At 42.3% G+C, this 20598-nt stretch overlaps 1 protein-coding gene across 1 annotated transcript in view; it reads left to right on the top strand.

Moving 5' to 3' along the window:
• The window catches only part of TSPAN13 (tetraspanin 13), an 80655-nt gene that overhangs the window by 47221 nt on the left and 12836 nt on the right, over positions 1–20598 (top strand). Inside the window, exons 2-4 of the mRNA XM_073629512.1 lie at positions 26–193; positions 14268–14348; positions 17542–17655. Coding sequence (XP_073485613.1) covers positions 26–193; positions 14268–14348; positions 17542–17655 — 363 coding nt within the window. The remainder of the gene's footprint in view (positions 1–25; positions 194–14267; positions 14349–17541; positions 17656–20598) is intronic.

Genomic DNA, 20598 nt, shown 5'->3' with positions numbered 1-20598 from the left:
CTGACCTCTGTCTTCTCTCCTGTAGATGGTCAGCCTCCTGCTGATTGGAGTGGCAGCCTGGGGAATCGGATTTGGCCTCATCTCCAGCCTCCGTGTGGTTGGTGTGGCTGTGGCTGTCGGGATCCTCTTGTTTCTGATCGCCCTCGTCGGACTTATTGGAGCAATTAAACATCACCAGGTTTTGCTGTTCTTTGTATCCTTTTATTGGACGGATCTCATCTTATAAAATGTAACAGGTTATAAATGTTGTTATCACCCCTCTGCCTCCTTCTGATGAATGGGAGAACAGCTTTAACATTGCTATTACACACAATGCAGTTTGAGCTTTCACTGACTGAACGCACTAATGTTTGGTGTGCTGCCAAATATGCTGCATGCGCCCGTTGCGGTGTGTTGGGCATGCCATGGGCTACTCTAAACACAATAACATGCGTACGTTCAGCACACAGCAGCGGACCCGGTTGGTGTGAAGGGGCTCTTTATTTTCTCCCGTTCTTGTTGTCTTTCTCACAATGAATATAACGTTCGCTCAGTGAAGCCTGTTTGTTCCAATGCTGGCAAATCGAATGCAATTAGAATGTGTTAACTATTTTCAATGCTGTTGTATGGAACTCTCTGATGAATCGAAGCAGTACTGGATGCAGCCTATGCTCAGAATATTGAATTCCAAGAGACAATACCCTGAGGGGCCAATCACACTATGTTCGGTGACTGGTGTTTTTTTGCACTGGACAAATACAGGTCACAAGTAGGCAGGGCCGCTGTTAGAAATCAGGGGATCCCATACAGCCTACCTGACAGGGCCACTACTCGTCCCCCCCCCCCTCCCCCAGCTGAAACTGAATGAGGACATAGAGTTATCAGTCTTTCTCTGCAGCTCCAGCTGCACAGATGAATGAATAGGAAGCACGCTGAGGCTTCCTGCTCATCCAGAAACTGAAGCATTGTAAAAAACCGTTTACTATGCTTAGTGATGAATGAACACAGGAGTGATTGGTACTGATCTCTCGCTGTGTTCATTCAGGAAAGGAGGGGGGCCAGTAAATGACATATATTTGTCAGCCCCTTTGCCTGCTCGTCATCCTGATATATTCCCGTGTGCCCGCAGCAGCTGTCAACGCGAGAAAGGGGAAGCCTGCAGCACTGTGGGGGGAAAGGGGCACATGGGGGGGCCCGGGCCGCATGTGCTAGAACTACGACCCTTAAAGTGCAGCCAGTGGGAGAAAGAAGAGGAGAAGCTGGCAGCGCTGCAGAGGGAGGGAGAAGATTATTGGCATCTGCAATTAGACAGTACAGCCAGCAACCCTACTCAGCAGGTGCCTGGCCTCACTTTTTAACTGATGGGGCCTGGGCCCAGTACAGGAGGGCTGGCTGTACTGCCGTATCAGTGGCCCTGCCCATAGGGCACATGGAAGACCATCGTTTTCTGTGTGCCTTGTTCACACCAGAACACTGATGTGATGTGCGTCGCAGTGTCAAATGTCGAATGTCTTCACATTTCTGCACCACAATGGATGCCATGAAGTGTCACTATTTGACATTTCAAATGAAGTTAAGAGAAAAAAAAAAGCGGTGAAATGTGCTGAAATGCGTATCGCACTGCTCCCTGCAAGAGCCGCACTACAGTTACCAGCACGGTGGAATGCTGCGTTATACTGTGCGGACTAGTGAGAACATAGCCTAAAAACGTTTCAATCCTAAAAGCAAGAGTAAATACCCTAAGAACATTCGATCCGAAGAAAGAGTACCCTTAAATTTCAATCAACAAACACTCAGAGAACATTTGATCAGAAAATACCCTGTGAACAATCGATCTGAAGAGAAAATATCTTAAAGGAGAAGTCCAGACTGAGCTCGTTTAGCTGTACTTCTCCTGTGGATCACAGGAGTTCAGTCCATTTTGCACGCCTGCGACCCGTTTTCAGCGGAGAGCGGGCTGAAGTCCGCTCTCTGCTGATGTTGCGGAGTCGGTCTAGGCTCAGGCGTCATTGCGACCATACAGTACCTTGAAAGTATTCATACCCCTTGAAAATTTTCCACGTTTTGTAATGTTACAACCAAAAGTGTAAATGTATTTTACTGGGATTTTATGTGATAGACCAACACAAAGTGGCACATAATTGTGAAGTGGAAGGAAAATGATAAATGGTTTTCAACTTTATTTTTACAAATATGTGAAAAGTGTGGGGGGTACATTTGTATTCAGCCTCCATTACTCTGATACCCCTAACTAAAACCAATTGCCTTGAGAAGTCACCTAATTAGTAATAAGTCCACCTGTGTGTAATTTAATCTCAGTATAAATACAGCTGTTCTGTGAAACCCTTAGAGGTTTGTTAGAGAACCTTAGTGAACAAACCGCATCATGAAGGCCAAGGAACACACCAGACAGGTCAGGGATAAAGTTGTGGAGAAGTTTAAAGCAGGGTTAGGGTATAAAAAAATATCCCAAGCTTTGAACATCTCACGGAGCTCTGTTCAATCCATCATCCGAAAATGGAAAGAGTATGACACAACTGCAAACCTACCAAGACATGGCCGTCCACCTAAACTGACCGGCCGGGCAAGGAGAGCATTCATCAGAGAAGAGCCAAGAGGCCCATGGTAACTCTGGAGGAGCTGCAGAGATCCACAGCTCAGGTGGGAGAATCTGTCCACAGGACAACTATTAGTCGTGTTCTCCACAAATCTGACCTTTATGGAAGAGTGACAAGAAGAAAGACATTGGTGAAAGAAAGACATAAGAAGTCCCCTTGTGGGGGGACACAGTAAACATGTGGAAGAAGGTGCTCTAGTCAGATGAGACCAAAATTTTACTTTTTGGCCTAAAAAGAAAACGCTATGTGTGGCGGAAAACTAGCACCGCACATCACCCTGAATCATCCCCACCATGAAACATGGTGGTGGCAGCATCATGTTGTGGGGATGCTTTTCTTCAGCCGGGACAGGGAAGCTGGTCAGAGTTGATGGGAAGATGGATGGAGCCAAATACAGGGCAATCTTAGAAGAAAACCTGTTATGCCCCGTACACATGGTCGGACATTGATCGGACATTCCGACAGCAAAATCCATGGATTTTTTCCGACGGATGTTGGCTCAAACTTGTCACACGGTCACACAAAGTTGTCGGAAAATCCGATCGTTCTAAACGTGGTGACGTAAAACACGTATGTCGGGACTATAAATGGGGCAGTAGCCAATAGCTTTCGTCTCTTAATTTACTCTGAGCATGCGTGGCACTTTGTGCGTCGGATTTGTGTACACACGATCGGAATTTCCGACAACGGATTTTGTTGTCGGAAAATTTTATAGCCTGCTCTCAAACTTTGTGTGTCGGAAATTCCGATGGAAAATGTGTGATGGAGCCCACACACGGTCGGAATTTCCGACAACAAGGTCCTGTCGCACATTTTCCGTCGGAAAATCCGCTCGTGTGTACGGGGCATTAGAGTCTGCAACAGACTTGAGACTGGGGCGGAGGTTCACCTTCCAGCAGGACAACCACCCTAAACATACAGCCAGAGCTACAATGGAATGGTTTAGATCAAAGCATATCCATGTGTTAGAATGGCCCAGTCACAGTCCAGACCTAAATCTAAATCGTGGCAAGACTTGAAAATTGCTGTTCACAGACACTCTCCATCCAGTCTGACAGAGCTTGAGATATTTTGCAAAGAAGAATGGGCAAAAATGTCCCTCTCTAGATGTGCAAAGTTGGTAGAGACATCCCCAAAAAGACTTGCAGCTGTAATTGCAGGGAAAGGCGGTTCTACAAAATATTGACTCAGGGGGGCGCCATACAAATGTACACACACACACACACACACACACACACACTTTTCACATTTTTGTGTAAAAATTTTTGAAAACCATTTATCATTTTCCTTCCACTTCATAATTATGTGCTACTTTGTGTTGGTCTATCACATAAAATCCCAATAAAATGAATTTACATTTTTTTTTTTTTTTTTTTGTAACCTCACAAAATGTGGAAAATTAGGGGATATGAATACTTTTTCAAGTCAGTGTAGAGTCGGGATCAGCCCAGATCCCTGGGCAGACACCCGGCTCAGCTTTTTTAAGTGATCCGCTCAGAGCCTGAGTCGGTCGCTCCCTCCCCCTCCACAGCCCATCGTTTCAGTGATTGAGGGCAGAGCTGCTGACTGAGCGATCTGCGATGTTCGATCGCTCAGTTCTTAGTGTTAGAGGTGCCGGTGGACAGATGCAGCATCGGAGCGATGCTGCACCCACCTAGGTAAGTATAAATCAAAAAAAAAAAAATAAACCCCATACTTCTTTTAAAATGGAACTTCACCTAAAATGAGCTCCACTTTGAGGAAATCTCCTAAGAACATTTGATGAGAAGAATCAATCTGCAGAGAAAATACCTAAAGAATAATTGATTAAAAAATACTCTAAGAACGTTCAATCAGAAGAGGAAATACCCTAGGAACATTTTGATCATAAGAGAGCATCCCCTAAGAAAATGTAATCCTAGGATAAAATAGCCTATGAATATAAGCATGCATAGCTTAGTGCAGAGGCTTAACTAGAACTTTTAGGACCTGGCGCAAGAAACCATGAAGGGGCCCTTCCCACTGGTCCCGGGGCTCTTTATTGCCATCGTGAGACCCTTTATCATGGTCCTGCAGCGGACCATCTTCCTGCCATCATTTTTTTTTTTTAATATTTTTTATGAAATTTGTGTGTTTGTGTGTATATATAATATATAATTTGATGAAATATCAGGGGATGTCCCACTTTTGAGACAGAAAGGGACTAAGCACAGATTCATCAGTCCCTCAGCTGCACATAATGAATGAACAGGCATAGCTCTGAGCTGAGCTTCCCATTCATTCATAAACCCAAAGCATAGTAAACAGTTTACTATGCCTCAGGAATGAATGAATAAATCTGTACCTATAAGACTATTCATTGAGACAAGGAAGGGGCCGGTAAATGATACATTTACCGGGCCCTTCACCACTCACAAATTTGACAGATCTCCTGCATCAGCCAGCGGGAGGGGTAAACCCAGGAGCGGTGGCGGGAGCTGGGGCTAGGGAAGGGAAGCACACAGGGGCCCAGGGCAGCAGGACAGGGATAGGAAGGTGGCAGGAGCGGCATGTAGAGGAACCGATGCCCTTCATTTCCCTCCTGCAGCTGTTTAAAGTGTTACTAAACCCACAATAGTAAAATCAGCCTGTATATGCAGTAAAGCATTCTTGTGGTGCCTAAGGGCTTAATCCTCTGCATTGTGTAGAAAGGCTGTTTGATCCTGTCTTCTCTGATTCTCCCCTTCTTCCACTGTTCCCAATCCATCTCCTGATGGAACAGAGCCTTTAAGGCACTCTGCACATGCTCAGTTTGTGTATTGCAAGAAAGTTTGGGGGTTTTTTTTCTTTTTTTTTTTTTTTTTCTTGGGAGAGTGCATGTGATCAGCACAGGGCCAATCAACACTGTCCAGACAGGGTGTCGGGGGTCCTGCAACCTCATAGGACAGTCGGAGGAGAATGAAAACTCCTCCTGCAAAGCCTTAACCAGTGCTTGGCTGGACACTGATAGAAGTCACAATACTGCTCTATACTGCTGAAGAGAAAAGGTATTTATCACTTTATTTTTACTAAAATAATTGCATTTCAATATTCTGTGTACTGTGGGAGGCCATATATAATGAATGCAGGGTCCTGGGTTTAGTAACACTTTAATGTCTGCGGGAGGCAGAGGAGAGGAAGCAGGCATTCAGCAGCTACCTGGAGGGATCGGTTCCTCCACATGCTGCAGCCCTCCTTCCCAGTTGTAAAGGGGGGAGGAGGGGTGCATGGGCCCCTTAGAGAATGGGGCCGTGTCACAATGGCGACCCCTTTACGTATGCCCCGGGCTTAGTGTACATTCTTCTCCTACCTCGGTGCAGGGATGAATTAACTCTGGTGTGCATGAGCAGTGTTAATTTTGGCAGCAAATTTAGTTTTAGTCTTAGGACTAAAATGGCATTTTAGTTTTAGTCCCACTTTAGTCTTCTGCAATTGTTTTAGTCGTATTTAGTCGACTAAATCTCCAGTACATTTTTTTAGTCGACTACAATGTCCTATGTTTTAGTCGACTAAAACTCATTTTAGTTGTGTAAAATCTAATGGGTGTAATTAAATTGTAATGCATTTGTTAACATTTCTCTACAATTTCAAACCTCCTTTTATATACTGCTGAAGTGAAAAATCGAATATGTTATTATTTATGGTATTGAGGTATAAACATGCACTACAGACCAGTGTTCATTTTGAAGTCAAATTTCAATTTACCGTAGTTTTAGTCTTAGTCTTTTGACTAAAATGCCATTTTAGTTTTAGTCGTATTTTAGTCAACTAAAATGTTTTAGTAGACGAAATTAACACTGTGCACAAGTGGGAGTCACGTCGCCATCCTGGGCCAGCCAATCAAGATGGCCTGAAGATATCAAACCTTAAAGATGACCAGGCAGAGATGTTGGGAAGCTTGCAGAGGTCACATCACTGGACGGGAGATGAGTACATGTGTCTGTAGTTCAACTTTACATGCAGACCAAGCTGTTCATTAAAAGTGACCGTAATAGAAGGTGAGACCAACCTAAACAGACCCGCGGTGCTCACGCAGAAACATTTTTTTTTTTTTTTCTGACCATTGTAAGAACCCTTTGACAGTGGTAGCTGACATTTCTGATCTGACAGGTGCCCTTTAAAACCTCTACTGGGTTGGGTTAACTTTTGCTGCAGACAGACAGGTCCCACAGGTGCAGAGATAGTAATATATGTTACAGTATACAGAGCATTGATGGCGGAGCGTGTTGTGACGAGTCCCATGGCGTCTGTAGGTGAGGTGTGACTCTGAGTCACGGTGCAGCGCGATGTTTGATTAGTGGGAGCAGCTGCCGCTTGTGTACTCAGCACATTTAATCTGACGATAATTAAATGCTGTGGATATGCTGGCTTTAAAAAAAATAAATGGGACAATGGTCTGATGGCTGACCAATCATCTGTGCCCGTGACTTTTACAAATTTTCTGTTCGCTGGACTCACATTGGGCTTTTGGGGATCGATCTTTTCTGAACTGAAGGAGGGCGCAGGGCAGGCTGATAAGCTACGTCCTTGCAATAAGCAGTAGCGTTAGCGGTGTCAGCGATGTTACGGGCAGGATCTCCAGGTTAGAAACTTTGTAACAGAATCATAAAAAAAAGAAAACAGCTTAGTGCGAATTCACACTGATTTGCAGTAAAATGCAGGGAAAAAAGTACATATCCATCCATTTTATGCGTGTTTTGACGTGCGTTAATGCTCGTTTTGCTGCTATGTTTCCTGTGACAATACGCGTGGGTTAGGGACAAGATTGATGACAAAGCAAAGTTGTTTTTTTTTGTGTTGTTTTTTGTGTTGTTTTTGTTTTTTTTTTCCTTGTGTTGATGTTTACATGCGTTGCATTGTGATTTAAAAAGCAACTCAGGACAACGCAGCTTTGTAGTGTGAATAGAACACCTAGAAAACCAATGCGTTGATAAAATGAAGATTAACACACTAATGTGAATTAGCCCTAAAGAGAGGTACTAGCCCCCCTGTGCTTTTTCTCCAATTATAGTGCATTAAAAAAGTATTCATACCCCTTGAAATTTTCCACATTTTGTCATGTTACAACCAAAAACATAAATGTATTTTATTGGGATTTTTTGTGATAGACCAACACAAAGTGGCACATAATTGTGAAGTGGAAGGAAAATGATAAATGGTTTTAGATTTTTTACAAATAAATATGTGAAAAGTGTGGCGTGCATTTCTTTTCGGCCTCCTTTATCATGAAGGCCAAGGAACACACCAGACAGGTCAGGGATAAAGTTGTGGAAAAGTTTTTAAAGCAGGGTTAGGTTATAAAAAAAAACATCCCAAGCTTTGAACACCTCGCAGAGCTCTGTTCAATCCATCATCCGAAAATGGAAAGAGTATGGCACAACTGCAAACCTACCAAGACACGGCCGTCCACCTAAACTGACCGGCCGGGCAAGGAGAGCATTCATCAGAGGAGCAGCCAAGAGGTCCATGGTAACTCTGGAGGAGCTGCAGAGATCCACAGCTCAGGTGGGAGAATCTGTCCACAGGACAACTATTAGTCGTGCACTCCATGCCCTTTATGGAAGAGAGACAAGAAGAAAGGCATTGTTGAAAGAAATTCATAAGAAATCCTGTTTTGCAGTTTGTGAGAAGCCATGTGGAGGACACAGCAAACGTGTGGAAGAAGGTGCTCTGATCAGATGAGACCAAAATTGAACGTTTTGGCCTAGAAGCAAAACACTATGTGTGGGGAAAAACGAATGCCCCGTACACACAGTCGGACATTGATCGAACATTTCGACAACAAAATCCTAGGATTTTTTCTGACGGATGTTGGCTCAAACTTGTCTTGCATACACACGGTCACACAAAGTTGTCAGAAAATCCGATCGTTCTGAACGCGGTGACGTAAAACACGTACATCGGGACTATAACTGGGGCAGTAGCCAATAGCATTCATCTCTTTATTTATTCTGAGCATGCGTGGCACTTTGTGCGTCGGATTTGTGTACACACGTTCGGAATTTCCGACAACGGATTTTGTTGTCGGAACATTTTATAGCCTGCTCCCAAACTTTGTGTGTCGGAAAATCCGATGGAAAATGTGTGATGGAGCCCACACACGGTCGGAATTTCTGAAGACAAGGTCCTATCACACATTTTCCTTCGGAAAATCCGACCGTGTGTACGGGGCATAACACTGCACATGACCCTGAACACACCATCCCCACCGTGATATATGGTGGTGGCAGCATTATGTTGTGGGGATGCTTTTCTTCAGCAGGGACAGGGAAGCTGGTCAGAGTTGATGGGAAGATGGATGGAGCTAAATAGAGGACAGTCTTAGAAGAAAACCTGTTAGAGTCTGCAAAAGACTTGAGACTGGGGTGGAGGTTCACCTTCCAGCAGGACAACGACCCTAAACATACAGCCAGAGCTACAATGGAATGGTTTAGATCAAAGCATATACCTGTGTTAGAATGGCCCAATCAAAGTCCAGACCTAAATCCAATTGAGATTCTGTGGCAAGACTTAAAAATTTCTGTTCAGATGCTCTCCATCCAATCTGACAGAACTTGATCTACTGTATTTATCGGCGTATAACACGCACTTTTTTCCCCTTAAAATCAGGGGAAAGTCGCAGGTGCGTGTTATACGCCGATCCCGAGCTGTCCAAATTTCAAAATCGCGGACCGCGATTTGAAAATGGCGCCGCCGGCGCCGAAGTACACAGAGCCGGTTCTCGGCTCTTTCCGGCGGCTCTCGTTTACTTTCGGCTCCACACGTAGTCCCGAGCGGAGCTATCCGAACATACTCGGATAGCTCCGCTCGGGACTACGAGTGGAGCCGAAAGTAAACGAGAGCCGCCGGAAAGAGCCGAGGACCGGCTCTGTGTACTTCGGCGCCGGCGGCGCCATTTTCAAATCGTGGACCGCGATTTTGAAGCCCTGGAAGCAGGGACAGGGGATCCCAGGCTGCACTGGGGCAAGGCTGCACTGGGGCAAGGCTGCACTGGGGCAAGGCTGCACTGGGGCAAGGCTGCACTGGGGCAAGGCTGCAATGAAGGGCATTTAAATGTAAGTTTTTTTCCCTTCAACTTCCCTCCTAAAAGTTTTTTTTCCTTAAAATTCCCTCCTAAATTGGGGTGCGTGTTATACGCCGGTGCGTGTTATACGCCGATAAATACGGTATTTTACAAAGAAGAATGGCCAAAAATTTCACCCCCAAAAAGACTGGCAGCAAAAGGTGATATTGGCTCGGGGGGGCTGAATACAAATGCATGCCACACTTTTCACATATTTATTTGTAAAAAATGTTGAAAAACATTTCTAATTTTCCTTCACAATTATGTGCCACTTTGTGTTGGTCTATCACATAAAATCCCAATAAAATACGTTTACGTTTTTTGGTTGTAACATGACAAAATGTGGAAAATTTCAAGGGGTATGAATACTTTTTCAAGGCACTGTACCTGTATTGCTGTGTTCTCTTTAAAGCACATGATCACCCACACAGCAAATCTATGGTTGTCCCACTGCAGTCCAATGTTCGGGTGCCGCACTTCGGGTCCCATGCCACCATCTTGGTCGTCTTCAGCTGTCGATTCTGGGTGTAGTCAGCCAGCACCGATGATGCGCTGGACCTGCCCCCCCAGGCTGCCCTCTGGGCCACACTCCCTCCCCCCAACTGCTTGTGTGCTAATTCTGCAGCCTCTTGGGGGATGTGATGTAAGTACCCCGGGAGGCTGCAGGGCCAGATACAGGTTATCAGTTTAGAGATGACCATGGATAAAGGGGCTATAATTATTGCTCTCCCTCCGGCATGCGTGGTAATATGTAACATATATGAAATTTACGCAATTAAGCATTTACGGGGGTGGGGGGGGTGGAAGCAGTCGGCTTTTCAGATTTACAAACCCTCCCAGCGGCTGCAGTGTATGTAAAACTCCCCGCTGCTCCCAACATATAGCCTACAGCAATGTTTCTCAACTCCATTCCTCAAGTACCCCCAACTGGTCATGTTTTCAGGATTTCCCTCAGGTGAAACGGCTGTACTAAGGCAGTGAAACTCATCAAATCACTTGTGCAAAATAATGGAAAGACAGAAAACATGATCTGTTGGGGGTACTTGAGAACTGGAGCTGAGAAACATTGGCATACAGTAAAAGGGTCCACCTTTTTAAGACCATGTTACAGCCATATTTAGGGTGTAACATGGTGCCAAAACGACCTACCCCCAGCCCCAGAATGGGCCCCCCCACAGTGTGCGGGGGATGGGATTGAAATGGTCAAGATCAAAGATCTGTTACGGAATAGTTGTACTCAGTGGACCACAAGAGCAGTGTGGTCACTTCACTTCAGTAACTGAAAGTCAGTCATTACCTTGGGATGGACATAGAGCTGGAGGAAGGAAGAGTCTGCAGGAGCTGGACACTGTACCCGCAATCCAGCGATCTCGGTTCCAGTTTTTCGCAGGCTCATTTGCATAAAAAATAATAAATATTCTTTATTTTTTTGCTAATGTGTTTTTTTTATTTTTTTATATTATTATTTATTATTTTTTATTATTAAAATAATTATCTTATCCCCTGCAGATTTTGTAAGTTTGCCCACTAAGAAACACATGAAGGGTCTATTATTTTTACCATAGGTGTATTATAAATGCTAGAGACAGAATATTAACCAAAAATCCAGAAAAACCACATAAAACAAATGTTATAAATTGAGTTGCAGTTCGGTGAGTAAAATAAGTATTTGAACCCCCAAAGCATGACTTAGTACTTGGTGGAGAAATCCTTGTTGGCAAGCACAGAGGTCAGACGTTTCTTGTAGTCGGTGACCAGGTTTGCACACATCTCAGGAGGGATTTTGGCCAACTCTTCTTTACAGATCTTCTCTAAATCCTTAAGGTTTCTTGGCTGACGCATGGCAACTCGAAGTTTCAGCTCCCTCTATAGATTTTCTATAGGATTAAGCTCTGGAGACTGGCTAGGCCACTGCATGATCTTAATGTGCTTTTTCTTGAGCCACTCCTTTGTTGCCTTGGCGGTATGTTTTGGGTCATTGTCATGCTGGAAGACCCATCCACGACCTATCTTCAGTGTTCTGGCTGAAGGTAGAAGGTTCTCATCAGAACACTGAAGATGGGTCATGGGTAGGTCTTCCAGCATGACAATGACCCAAAACATACTGCCAAGGCAACAAAGGAGTGGCTCAAGAAAAAGCACATTAAGGTCATGCAGTGGCATAGCACGGAGGTGGAAACATTATGTTTTGGGGCCGTTTCTCTGCTAAAGGTCCAGGCTGACTATGCCACATTGATGCATGACCCCATCCATTGGCCCTCCAATGTGGCATAGTGAGCCTGGGCCTTTAGCAGAGAAACGGCCCCAAAACGTAATGTTTCCACCTTCGTGCTTGACTGTAGGGATGGTGTTCTTAGGGTCATAATCAGCATTATTCTTTATCTTTGTAAGTGGGCAAACAAAATGTGCAGGGGATCAAATAATTATTTTACCGTGGGTGTGTGGTGTGTGTAAATGTTTTTTTTTTTTTGTTTTTTTTTTTTTTTTTTTTTTTTTTTGCAACAGGTCAACTTTGCATTTAGCTGATTCAGAAATCGTCATCCTTGGAAGCAGCTGTTATACATACACTGAGCAAAATTATAAATGCAACACTTTTGTGTTTGCCCCTATTTATCATGAGCTGTACTCGAAGAGCTACAAATTTTTCTATGTAAACAAAAGGCCTATTTCTCTCAAATATTATTCACAAATTTGTCTAAATCTGTGTTAGTGAGCACTTCTCTTTTGCCGAGATAATCCATCCACCTCACAGGTGTGGTATATCCAGATGCTGATTAGACAGCATGATTATTGCTCAGGTGTGCCTTAGGCTGGCCACAATAAAAGGCCACTCTAAAATGTGCAGCTTTATCACACAGCACAATGCCACAGATGTCGCAAGTTTTGAGGGAACGTGCAATTGGTATGCTGACTGCAGGAATGTCCACTAGAGTTGTTGCCCTTGAATTGAATGTTTATTTGTCTACCATAAGCCATCTCCAAAGGCGTTTCAGAGAATTTGGCAGTACATCCAACTGACCTCGCAACCGCAGACCATGTGTAACCACACCAGCCCAGGACCTCCACATCCAGCATATTCACTTCCCAAGATCATCTGAGACCAGCCACCCAGACAGAAACCGTCTCAGGGAAGCTCATCTGCACGCCTGTCATACTCTTCGGAGTATCGGCCTGACTGCGGTTAGTCTTCAAAGCCGACTTGAGTGGGTAAGCGCTCACATTCAATGGCGTCTGGCACTTTGGAGAGGTATTCTCTTCATGGATGAATCTCGGTTTTCACTGTACAGGGCAGTTGGCAGACAGCTTGTATGGGGTCGTGTGGGTGAGCGGTTTGCTGATGTCAACGTTGTGGATGGCGTGGCCCATGGTGGCGGTGGGGTTATGGTATGGTCAGGCGTATGCTATGGACAATGGACACAGGTGCATTTTATTGATGACATTTTGAATGCGCAGAGATACCGTGATGAGATCCTGAGGCCTATTGATGTGCCATTCATCCACCACCATCACCTCATGTTGCAGCATGAGCAGCCCCATGTTTTAAGGATCTGTAGACAATTCCTGGAAACATCCCAGTTCTTGCATGGCCAGCATACTCACCGGACATGTCACCCATTGAGCATGTTTGGGATGCTGTGGATCGGCGTATATAACAGTGTGTTCCAGTTCCTGACAATATCCAGCAGCTTCGCACAGCCATTGAAGAGGAATGGACCAACATTCCACAGGACACAATCAACAACCTGATCAACTCTATGCGAAGGAGATGTACTGTACTGTGAGGCAATGGTCACATCAGATACGGACTGGTTTTAGACCCCCCCAATACAGTAAAACTGCACATTTTAAAGTGGCCTTTTATTGTGGCCAGCCCTAAGGCACACCTGAGCAATAATCATGCTGTCTAACCAGCATCTTGATATGCCACACCTGTGAGGTGGATGGATTATTTCGGCAAAGGAGATGCGCTCACTAACACAAATTTAGACAAATTTGTCAACCATATTTGAGAGAAATAGGCCTTTTGTGTACTTAGAAAAAGTCATAGATCTTTGCGTTCAGCGCATGATGAATAGGAGCAAACACAAAAGTGTTGCGTTTATAATTTTGCTCGGTGTATATGCAAAGGTTGGCAGGTTTTGGATTTTCCAAAATGGATACTGTTCTAAAATGTCTAATGTCACCTCATGCAAAAGATATGCCTCCTGAGACCCAATCTGTATGGACAGTATTACAATTTATCAGATTTATCTCAACTTGGCATATGCATGGGTTTTTGTTTTTTGTTTTTTTTTGTCCTTTTCTTGTCTGGGGAAAAAAGACATTCCTAAAGAGTCCTTACTGCACATTAATTTAATGCAAATGAATTGGCCGACACGGTAAGGCAAGGAGTGACTAGCTAGGGGCTGAATTATCTAATAACAAAATAAGGTGAAGCCACAGCACTTTCTTAATATCTCGCTCGTGAGTTCACCACACCACTCAGGCTCTCATTGATCACATAACGATTCAGGGCTGGACTCCACCCTCCTATACGTGTGTCGTCCATAGGATAGCTTCTTATCTTATTACTCAAACTTTCTGGAAGATCCTTAATATATTGTCTTCAGTACATGATCGTTCTTTTCTTGGTGTTTGTAGTCCAGTTTTCCGTCTCCTGTGCTTCGTTGGCATTAAACAAAGATCAACAGGTACAGTTTACTTTTTAACTTTATATATATATATATATATATATATATATATATATATATATATATATATATATATATATATATATATATATATATATATATATATATATATATATTTTTTTTTTTTTTCCATGTGAGATAAATGTACATTTGCCTTTTTTTTTTTTTTTCTTTACATATGATTTCATTATTGTTATTATTTTAAAAAGCACAATTTGCCTGGCGTTCCATTTTGGCGGATTTAGTCTCATCTGCCATATGTACTCATCCTGTGATTCCTGCTTGGCAGCCTTAGTAGTAGTACTGCTGTTATACTCTTCTTCATGATATTTATTTTTTTGCTTGACTTTGTTGAAAAAAAAATGAAGCCAATCCTGTGAGCATGAATCTGTCCTGATGCCAGTGCCACCAACTCTTCTGACTGTAAGGGTGGATCACAGTGCAATGTACTATGTACATTGCAGTGTTAATAAAATGCATTTCGGTGTTTCCTTTTAACTTCTTTATAATTCTATAGTGCAGCAACATGTTGCAATGCATAAACGCAACTTGTAAAGCATTCTTATGCCAAAAAATGGAGCATGCCTACATGTTACCTCAACGCTCACCATTGCAATACTGTGGTGTATACTGGGCACTAGGGATGAGCTTGATGTTCGGGTCGAACATCGGGTGTTCGGCTGTTCGCCGAAGAGCGAACTTTATGGGGTGTTCGCGGCAAATTGGAGCGCCATGAAATGCCCCATATACACTGCTTGATCGCTGTATGATGATTGGCCAAAGCATGCACCTGACTGCATGCTTTGGCCAATCCCAGAGCGATCTGCAAAGAGAGCCATGATTGGCCAAAGGCAGCGTGCCTTTGGCCAATCATGACTCAGGGGGACTAAGTCCACGCCCCACATATATAAGGCACGGCGGCCCCGTGTAGTGTTGTCGGCGTGGACAGAGACATAGCTTGTTTTAGATTAAGCAGGAAGGTTATTTAGTTAGTGGCAGTGTATTTGATATACATACACAGTCAGTCTAATGTATGTGTGTATGCATGTATATATATGTGTGTGTGTATGTATGTATATATGCATGTATGTATGTGTGTGTGTATGTGTGTATATATATATATATATATATATATATATATATATATATATATATATATATATATATATATATATATATATATATATATATTACACACTGCATTTAGCATAGACTATAAATTCAGTGCTTACTCTATATGCAGGCAGTGTATAAATATATATATTTATATTAACGTAAAGTTGCACCCGATGTGTGTGGTAAAAATTCCTACTCACCGGAAGAACATGACCTCTTTAACTAAAAAAAAGTCCAGAATAGACTTTGTGGGTCTTTGCACTTGCTTCTGTAAAGGGTTTTACACTATTTATTTATTTATTTATTTCAGGTACTTGTATAGCGCCGTCAATTTACGCAGCGCTATATATATATATATATATATATATATATATATATATATATATATATATATATATATATATATATATATATATATATATATATATATATATATTATACATTCACATCAGTCCCTATACCCTCAAGGAGCTTACAATCTAAGGTCCCTAACTCACATTCATACATACTAGGGACAATTTAGACAGGATCCAATTAACCTACCAGCATGTCTTTGGAGTACACTATGGCACTTTATGTCATTTGTAATGGGTTACCTCGGTGGAGAGGAGGCCATTATTTGGAAGGATGCTCCAGTAATCAGGGGAGCAAGTGCAAAGACCCACAAAGTCTATTCTGACTTTTTTTTTTCGTTAAAGAGGTCATGTTCTTCCAGTGAGTCTGAATTTTTACCACGCACATCGGGTGCAACTTCTCGTATTTGTTTATGGTGATGGTGGCAAGTTTTTGAAATTACTCACAGAAGAACCCATGGACTTTTAAATGAATATATTCAAATATGTTTATTGCTGTATATGGAATGTAATATTCTTTTGCACAGAGCACTTTATACCTGGCTGTGTATGGTATAATCATATTTTGGACTTTTTAGTCAATGCACTAGCGCCCCCTACCACTGTCACTGATATTTCAGTTAGCATTGTCTACGCTTGAGGGGAGCAACCTACTTATTTTATTACTTTTATAATACATTTTTCACTTTTACTATCCACATTAATACTCATCCATAGGGCGAGGTCTATCATATACATATATATACTCTGGTGTATGATGTATTAAAAATGCTCTGTTGTATAATTTATTATATATTAAATATATACTGGTGTAGAATATAATAAATATGCTCTGGTTTATAATTTATTTTATACCACAGCATATTACATAATAATATATTCTACACCATTACATATTTATTATATAATACACCACAGCATATTTATTATTATATAATGGTATGCACCACAGCATATTTATCCTATTATTATTATTATTATTATTATTATTATTATTCACGATTTATATAGCGCCAACAGTTTACGCAGCGCTTTACAGTGTAGAGGGGGGAAAGCACAATTACAGTACAATAGAGAAGGGGTATATTATTATTTATTATAATTTAAAGTATATATTGTATAAAGTATTAGAATAACTATACTCTGGTTTAACATCTGTACAGGTATAGAATATTATATAATATGCTCTGGTTTATAATACTATATTCTATACCAGATCACAGTTGTTGCATATATTTTACACCAGAACAAATTATATAATATAATTATATTATGCCCCAGGGCATATTTATTTATATGTTATATTAAATGATATGCTGTGGTGTAGAATATAATAAATCTGCTCAGTGTATATTTAATGAATATGCTCTGGTGCATAATATAACAAATATGCTGTGATGCATAATATAATAAATATTCTCCGGTGTATGATATATTATTTAAAATTATATAATGAGGTCGAATCCAGAGTCCAAATCTTTCTGGGTGTGTGACCATTTGTTATAATGCTGCATGGAGAATAGGATGAGGGATGCTAAAACAGGATATGAAATTCTATGAGCATTCCATGGGGATGAGTGCAACATGTTTAACACTGGCCAGTAAACCCTCTTAAAGTAGATGATACAAGACATGGTGGATACTTCCAAAACTTGTATGGACATCACAGAGCAGAACCAGAAAATCACTGACTGTAGCAATTGCGGATGTTCTTTATCTTGCAGAATGAGCTCCTGGAGATGGGTTGGAACCACACGGCAAATGCTAGGGCTGACATTGAGAAACATCTGGACTGTTGCGGATTTCACAGCTTCAATGAAAGTGAATCTTGTGGGGCAGTAAGTTTAACAAAACGGACGCTCATACGTATTCCTTAAACCTCTTCTGCGGCTTATTTAGTGATGAGAATTTCCATAGTCGGTTAGCTCAAGAATTTCAAGTTCAAAATGCATCAGTGGCGGCCTGTCCATTAGGGGTGCTTGGGCTCCGCCCCCTCTCTCCACGCCAACCCTTATATGCAATGGATAGATTCATGCATAGCATGAATCTATCCACGGCTGCTGAGGCCACCCCCTATTCATGCGTCCAGCCCCTTTCAGGGCACCGGGCCCATGGATTACAGTGGCCGGGTTTTTTTAAGCACCTGATTGGAGCTAGAGGCTCTAATAGGCTTCAAAATAGGGTGGGCTCAGGTAGCAGAGAATGCGCTCTGATCCCGCCCAGGTGCGGGTGAATGAATATTCGCTTTTGAAACACTGATCCTTAATCTGGCCAATCAGAAGCAGGTGTGAGACCCATTTTCTGATTGGCCGAAAAGAGAAGACTCCCGATTGGCCGCTGAGGAGGAGGGAGGAAACAGAAGCCCCGGTGATTACCCGTAGAGAGCAGGAGAACGGGAGGCCACCGCCACAGGGGAAGCCGCCAGTGATTGGGTAAGTGCTACAGTGGTGGCCGGTGGAAATTTTTTTTCCACCGGCCACCACTGAAGTTAGAGGAACTGCAGTCTGCTCACAAAATTTGTAATAAAAACATCTTTGCCATACTGAGGCTTTTTTTTTGATGGTCAACAGTTATGGAAATTTCATCTTGAAAAATGTAACAGCAAACTGTAGGGTTTTGTTGGGGTTGCATAGGTTGAAAAAAAGACACAAGTCCATCTAGTTCAACAGCCAATATAAAAAAATAAATAACTTGAATAAACAGAAAAAAAATAGAAAACCTCAATATACACATTTATTATACCCACAGCTGATCCAGAGGAAGGCAAAAACAGCACTATAAAGCATGAGCCAATTTGCTGTAGTGGGGGGGAATGTAATTCCTTCCTTATCCCCGGATGTTCCCTGGTTTATCAATCCTTGGTAAATGCTAATATTCTGTTAGAATTTTGTCCATTTAGGAAAGCATCCAGGCATTTATTTAAAACAATCTACTGAGCTGGCCAGAACTAGTTCTTGAGGGAGTCTATTCCACATTTTTTACAGCGCTTACTGTAAAAAAGCTTTTCCATATGTGGAGGTTAAATCTCTTTTCCTCCAGGCATTACCAAGTGCCCCCTTTATCTCTGTAATGACCTCCAAAGTGAATAAGTCTACAACAAGTTCACTGTATAGATCATATCTCCACCACCCCCCTACTTGTTTGTTTATACATGGTGATTGTATCCTCCCTCCGTATTTATACATGGTGATTGTGTCCCCCCTTACGTATTTATATATGTTGATTGGGTCCCCATTATGTATTATATGGTGATCGTGTCCCCCCTTATGTATTTATACATGGTGATCGTGTCCCTCCTTATGTACTTATTCATGGTGACCATATCCCCCCTTAATCTACTCTTCACAATAAAGAATAAATTCAGTTCCTCTAATATTTCTCCATAGTTGAGCTCCTCCATGCCTCTTATCAGTTTGGTTGCCCTTCTCTGCACTGGAGCCCAAAACTGAACTGCATATTCCATAGTTACATAGTAGGTGAGGTTGAAAAAAGACACAAGTCCATCTAGTCAACTAATGTGTGTGATTAAATGTCAGTATTACATTGTATATCCCTCTATTTTGTGGTTGTTCAGGTGCTTATCTAATAGTTTTTTGAACCTCGTAGAAGGTTAATAGATTGGTTTGGCAAGAACAATTCTTCATGAATCCATGCTGATTACTGCTAATGATACCATTTTCATTACTAAAATCTTGTATATAGTCCCTTATCATCCCCTCCAAGAGCTTGCATACTATTGATGTTAGGCTGACTGGTCTGTAATTCCCAGGGAGGTATATTGGCCCTTTTTTTAAATATTGGTGCTACATTGGCTTTTCTCCAATCAGTTGGTACCATTCCAGTCAGACTGTCAGTAAAAAATTTGGAACAATGGTCTGGCAACTTGACAGAGTTCCCTAAGGACCCTCAGGTGCAAGCCATCTGGTCCCGGTGACTTTATTAATGTTAAGTTTTCCATTGTCTATTTCTAATTCTGACCTCTGTTAGCCATGAGGGTGCTTCCTGAGATGTGTCATGAGGATAAATACTGCAGTTTTGGTTACTGAAGCCCCCCGATTCCCTCGTGTTCTATCTTAGCCGCCCTAATTGCACCCTTACATTTCTTGTTGCATTCTTTGTAAAGTCTGAATGCTGATGATGATCCCTCAGCCTTGTATTTCTTGAAGGCCTTCTCCTTTGCTTTTATATGCATTTTTACATTGGAGTTAAGCCATCCAGGATTTTTGTTTGCTCTTTTAAATTTATTTCCCAATGGGATGCACTGGCTAATGCCCTTTTTATATAATATGCTCTTAAAGCAAACCCATCTCTCCTCCGTGTTCTTTGTTCCTAAGATTTTATACCAGTTTATATCTTCTAGCAAGGTACGTAGTTTAGTGAAGTTGGCGCTTTGGAAAGTCATTGTCTTTGTATTCCTCTTATGTTTCCTATTTGTGTGATTTATACTGAAGCTAATTGACCCTGTGATCGCTGTTTCCTAAATTGCCCCGTATTTCCACATCCGTGATCAGGTCTGTATTGTTAGTAATCAGTAGGTCTAGTAACGCTTTGTTTCTAGTTGGTGCGTCCACCATCTGACCCATGAAATTGTCCTGCAAGACATTTAGGAACTGGCGAGCCTTAGACGAATGTGCGCTTCCTTCCGCCCAGTCTATGTCTGGATAATTAAAATCCCCCATTATGATAACACTTCCCATCCTTGCTGCTAATCCAAATTGTGATAGGAGGTCCGTCTCCCCCTTCTCCCTCAGGTTAGGGGGCCTATAGCATACTCCCAGTAT

The sequence above is a fragment of the Aquarana catesbeiana genome, linkage group LG05 (genome assembly GCF_042186555.1).
Source record: "Aquarana catesbeiana isolate 2022-GZ linkage group LG05, ASM4218655v1, whole genome shotgun sequence".
In the NCBI taxonomy this organism is placed as follows: Eukaryota; Metazoa; Chordata; class Amphibia; order Anura; family Ranidae; genus Aquarana; species Aquarana catesbeiana.
This window is presented reverse-complemented; position numbering and strand designations above follow the sequence as displayed.